The sequence below is a fragment of the Heterocephalus glaber genome, unplaced genomic scaffold (genome assembly GCF_053883595.1).
Source record: "Heterocephalus glaber isolate CG9 unplaced genomic scaffold, H.glaber_assembly_v1.0 deba00000347, whole genome shotgun sequence".
NCBI classification, from domain to species: Eukaryota; Metazoa; Chordata; class Mammalia; order Rodentia; family Bathyergidae; genus Heterocephalus; species Heterocephalus glaber.
Genome location: NW_028258143.1, coordinates 12325947 through 12331946, shown reverse-complemented (window position 1 = coordinate 12331946; position 6000 = coordinate 12325947). Strand labels below are relative to the sequence as shown.

Here is a 6000-nt window from a genome sequence, read left to right as displayed (position 1 = left end):
TTTCTCAAAGAAACCAAAGCGCCATTGAAAAACACTCCTAAACTGACCCAGCGCTCGCCTGTAAGCCAGCTACTTAGGGAGGCTGAGGCAAGAGGGTCGCAAGTTTGAGGCCAGCTTCAGCAACTTAGCAAGACCTGGTCAAAATTTTAAAAATTAAGAGATGGGAATACAGCTCAGCGCTTCCTGGTTCAAGTCTCAGTAACAAAGGTGGGGGGAGGCTCCCAGTCAGAAATGAAAACCTCGTTCAGATTCCGTTCTCAATTACTAACTACATAACCTCTGACAAGTAATTTTTTAAAATAAACACAAGGCTTGCACCAGAAGTCAAAACGGGGGGGGGGGGGGGGCTCAAACGCGGACAAACGTAGAGCGTGACTCCCTATATACTCTTTCCTAGCTAGCTACTTCCCAGACCCGCCTCTCGGGCGGAGACTGTGGACACGAGTTATAGGACTATGAAAATATGCCGATCAACTCTAAAGGAAAATGGTGTAACGGCATGCAACCGCAACAAAGAAAGATTTTTCTATTTTTAAAGCGCAGCCGGCCTGCAGCTCCAGGAAGACGAGGAGTCTCCGGAGTCCAGGCCCAGGGCCCACAGCGCAGCCGTCTGACTACAAGCCCCCGCCCAACAGGACTCCCAGCCTCTCCCCTCCTCTCCTCCCCGCCCCTTCACCTCGCCAACCCTAGACCCGACATGCACCGCGCCGACCTTTTCCTTCCAGGCGATCCCCACCTTCGGCGCCTCCCAATGACACGCGGCGCGGGGCATTGTGGTCCTGTACGCGAGAGAGAGGTGGAGGGCAGGAAAAAGAACACAAAAGACTCGAGAGTTGCTAAATCGGCCCCTACGCATGCGCACTGACAGTGTCAGGGAGTTAAAAAGGGACGGAGCGTGCCCTACGGCGAGCGAAGTGGGGCGTGATCGAGCGGCCTTGGAGGCGAGTCTAGGAGCCAGGAGGGGAGGGGGTATGGGCGAATGAGCGGGCGGAGGAGGAAGTGTCATGGCGTCGGGCCGTGGAACTTCTTCTCGCTGGTTCTTTACTCGAGAACAGCTGGAGAACACACCGAGTCGCCGCTGTGGTGTGGAGGCGGATAAAGAGCTCTCGTACCGGCAGCAGTCCGCTAACCTTATCCAGGACATGGGGCAGCGTCTCAATGTGTATCCTTTCCTGTTCTTGGCCCTCCACCCCTCAAGCCATCTCCTTCGCCGGGTTGCCGGGCCTGGTGTCTCCGAAACATGGCGCCGCTGCCCTGGCCTTCTGTGGGCCAGGGCCGCGACGTGATGGAGGGAAAGCCTGGGCTCCGGCAGCCGCGAGGAACCAGTGGAGGAGGGGAGGGAGAAAGAGGAGACTGGGAATGCGGGCCAGGAGGCTGCGTTGTGTAATGTTTGGGGCAGCGCGTGGTGGCGGCTCGAAATGGGACTAATACCCAGGCCAGAGGGAATCCTAAGGATTATCGAAGAAGACTGGCCCTTTCGGCCTTCTCCACATCAGAGAACAGGTTGCGAGGTTGTAAGGTTAAAACTGAAAGGTTTAAATGTTCTTCGAGGCCATTCCCCGACTTGATGGCGGTTCTCGTTCGGGAGCGCCCTGGAGGTCTTTATGTTCTTGTGGTATTGTATGTGGGTGTGTGCGCGCGCATTTCAACTGTTTGATTCTAGTCTGTTGTAGCTACTTAAAAATGCTTCCAGGGCTCTCAATAATATTATGAGTGAAATCGTCAGCATTTATTACTTTTGTTTATTTGGCTTCAAGCCTATTCTTTTCCTCTTCCGGGGTTTTATTTATTTATATGCAATTTGGTTTGGTTTTGAGTGAATGGAAGGGATCGGAAAAGAACCACAGATCGGGAATTTTCCAGCAAAATCGTTTTGGAAATGAAATGGTGTTTTTTCTCAGATTACTTCCTAAATGTTATATTCCAGCTCTCAGCTCACAATAAACACTGCAATTGTTTATATGCACAGGTTTTATATGCACCATTCTTTCACCAAATTCAGTAGAAATGTAAGTACTATTTTTTTGCCCGTTTTTAGTGCCACCAAACTTTAAATCTTACTGTTAGTACTCCACGACGAATGTATTGTTTCACAAACACATACTAATAAAGGGGGAGAAGAAATCAGTTGGTTATTAATGTACTGTTGGTTTTAGTCTTTTAATGGTAAAGATAAATGACCTGATAAACGTTTTGCTTCAAATGTGGAGCTTTTTCGTTTGAGTTTTAAATTTATGATGAATTAACTAAAGCACCATGTTAGAATCTGCTAGGCCTTTTAAACTATAAGAGATAGATAAACATTTTTTAGTTCGATCCCCGGTATCTAAAAAAGAAAAAAAGAAAGAAAGGTTTCTTTTCCGAAAAGGTTTAATGGATGTATTTTTCCTATTTAAACTTTATACTTCACATTTTAAAAATTTCAGTAATCCGGTAGTACATTGTGGTTTAGGCCTGTGTAATGTTCACTGATAATGTTTATTTTGTTGGATTCATTGTTTCAAATATTGTGAATTTTGATTAAATTGGTCACATTCCCTTGAAGTAACACCTAAAAGACCTAGCTGTTTAGAGAGATAAGTCCTTTGCTACCCAATCATTTCTTAAATGTCAGAAAAGTTTCAATTTATCACCTATTAATATTACTTGTCTCCTTAAGTTTGTGATTCAAACTTCAACGCTTGCTTCAAATACACTGTGTCAGGAGTATGCCAAATTAATTTAACCCTTCCTTAAGTCTCAGTGTCTTTGTAATACTGTTTTTCGCGACTAGGGATTGAACAATCCTCTACCATGGAGCTACACTCCCCAACACTATATTACTTTTGGGGGGGGGGCGGGGGTTTGAGATGTGATCTCACTGTGTAGCTCTACCTGTCCTCAAACTTGTGATCCTCCTGTCTCAGCCTCCCGAGTGCTGGGATTACAGACATGCACCACCATGGTTAGCTATATTACTTTTTTTAAAAAATCAGTTGTTTAGAAAGTTATTCTGAAATTTGTGTAGCTACATGGATCATGTAACAAAAAAGAAAATGAATCAGGAGAACTTATTTTTGCATGGGCTGAACCTCATTTGTTAGGAAAACAGTCTTTAAAAAGATCCTTTGGGCCAGGGATTTAGCTCAGTGGTTTCGCCACCTGCTGTGCAAGGACTCGAGTTTGATCCCTGGTTCCAAAAAATAAAATAAAAAGATCCTTAGAATGTTATTTTTGCGAGGCAGGTGCCGTAACCACTGGGCTAAATCCACTGCCAAAGAATGTTATTTTTGATATGTTTCATGATTTAGATTGATTACTTTTATCTCTTCTGATCAAGTCTGGCTTGGTTTACAAATTGGCTGTAGGTTTATTTTGAACAGTATATAATTTTACATAGACTATGGTCTCTTGCAGTCCCCCTTATTTCCACTCTTCCTTTTAAATCAGTGTGATCCTTGTACTGTTGATTCTAGTTTCCTAGTTATTTCTTATGCATAGTACTTAGGTCTGATGGTGTTGTGGAGGAAAAATGAAGTCACTGGTAATACTATTTAGATTAAAGAACTTACATTTTTATTTACATTGTCTGCAAAGGCATAGTGAACTAATGGATACTTATATAAATTTGGCTTTTCTTAAGTAACTCTTGTTGATCCTCATAGAAATTACAAGTCAGAATAGTTGTAGAAATTATGACTGTTGATGTTCCATTTGCTGAATCAGGTTAGCTTTTCTACTTCCAGTAAATGATTAAAACATAAGCCTTTGCTTCTTAAGTTTTCCCTCATAATTTCTTTTTACAGCCTGGTTGGTGTGGTTTAAAACAAATATCTCCTTTAAAGCCAAATTCACAACTTTGAATTGAATAGTGGGTCAGGTTACTTGCATTAGAGCTTTCCCTATTTTAAGTGTTATTCAGTAAATAGCCAGAATATCTTTTATTACTTCCTTAATATCTCATGAATGCAAATATAAACTTCAGCATTTTATATTGAGTCATTATAATTGAAATCTCATGTTTTGGGAGGCAACATTACACTCTTCATAGCTGTGGTGTTTTGCCTTTTATTGTGGTTTTAATAATTGTATTTGTACACTGTTACCTATTGCACAGCCTCACTCTCCACCCCATCCCCAATTTCTTCAAAATGAAAGAGTGATCTCAGATTGAATGGAAGTCATATTTATTTGTTTCTTGGTTTTTGGAGGTGAATATAATGTTTTTAAGTTTTAAAATTTTCATTAGTACGTATTTGCAGTGCATAATGGTCACATTCAAATTCATATTCTACATCATTGGGAAAATTTATCATGAAGGATTGTACTTGAATGTTATAGTAAACTTAGGAAAAGTATGAGTCCTTACAAAGTAAACTGCACATCATTTGAGAAATTAAACCCTATGAAATAACAAGCTTAAATGTGAAGATGCTAAGCCAAACTATATCAGTTCTTCTATATCATACATTGTATTATTTTTAGGTGTTTATCACCTCATTTTCTCACACTGACATTTAAAAGAACCCTAGAAATGAAGCACTTTTGTATTTTAAGAATAATATCAATCTCAGCATTTGCTGGTAACCCAGAAACTCCCTGTTCACTCTTATCAGTTTCTTGGAGATTTGAATCACTACTAGCAGTAAATGCTTTTATATAGCCCAATTAGATTAAATCTATCCTTTGTTTACTGCATGCAAAAAGGTTCTTGATTTGGACTCATAATTGAAGAATGGCCTTGCTAGGTAGAGCTCAAGGTAAATCTAGTAAAGTATAAAAGTGCTGGAACCAACAATGCTTGGAAGACATAAACTGATGTTGGCATCCTCTCTAGCATCAGTCTTAGATATTGATCCAACTTCTTTTAGGAACTCTGTTCATTAATTTTCTTAGTGAAGTTTTTTTTAAGCAAAACATTTATTGGTACATTTTAGATGTACATAATGATAACTTCATTGTAAGGAATTTGTGCCTGTACATAATGTATCTTGCTTTTTTCTCATTCCTCCCTCCCTTAGACCCCTCTTCCCCCTCCTTATTTACAAAAGCTTTGTTTTCATTTTTTTCCTTCTGTTTTGTTTTTTCTCTTCCCTTTGTCAGTCACCCCTCCCTTGTACCCCTTCTCATTTGAGCATTCTCTTCCCATTTCCCAATATCTATATTACACATTTTGGTTCTACTTTCAGTTTCTTACACCAGAGAAATACTGCAGTATTTAAACATCTGTGTCCAATTTAAGAGAATGGTTACAAGGCACATTCATTTAGCTAGAAATGTCTCAAAATCATCTTTATGGCAGAGTAGTACAACATTGTATATTTTAAAAACCACATCTTTATACATTCGTCAGTTGGTGGGCATTTGGGCTGTTTCCAAGGTTTAGCTACTACAAACTCTGCCACTATAAATGTGGGTGTGCATATATCACTGTGGTATGATGCTTTTAATTTTTTCAGAAACATACCAAGAAGGGGAATACTTGGGTCGAATGGAGACTCTAGTTTTATTTGTTTGAGGAATCTCCACACTGATTTCCATGGTAGTTGGACCAGTCTACACTCCCGCCAACAGTGAAGAATTCCTTTTTCCTCACACCCCTGCCAGCATTTGTTGTTGGCTGATTTCTTGATAATAGCCATTCTTTGTGGAGTGAGATGGAATCTCAGCCTTTTTTTTAATTTGCATCTCTCGAGTGACCAGAGATGTTAAACATTTTTTAATATATTTATTTACCATTTGTCATCCTTCATCTGAGAGGTGTCTGTTCATTTCAGATGCCCATTTTTGGATTGTGTCTTTAAATTCGAGGGGGTCTAATTTTTTTTAAATCTTTATATATTCTAGATAATAGTTCATTATCTGAGGAACAGCTACCAAAAATGGTTTCCCATGCTGTGGATTGTCTTTTCACTTTGTTGGTGGTTTCTTTTGCTAAAGCAAAAGCTTTTTAATAAGATGAGATACCAGTTGTTGATTTTTTGTGATCAGGGTTTTGTTTATAAAATCTTTGTGTACACC

General features: G+C 40.2%; 1 protein-coding gene across 5 annotated transcripts in view; it reads left to right on the top strand.

Annotated features, from left to right (window-relative positions):
* The first annotated feature begins 777 nt into the window (after nt 1-777).
* Ccnt2 (cyclin T2) overlaps nt 778-6000 on the top strand; it is a 50419-nt gene continuing 45196 nt past the window's right edge. The window contains exons 1-2 of one of the 5 annotated variants that reach the window (XR_204799.4): nt 778-1162; nt 1928-2009. Coding sequence is in view for 4 of the 5 variants with exons in the window: in XM_021236902.2 (XP_021092561.2) it covers nt 1005-1162; nt 1928-2009 (240 nt within the window). In the remaining variant the exon portion in view is untranslated. The remainder of the gene's footprint in view (nt 1163-1927; nt 2010-6000) is intronic. The other 4 variants (XM_021236902.2, XM_004836103.4, XM_021236908.2 and 1 more) reach the window with 4 other exon arrangements.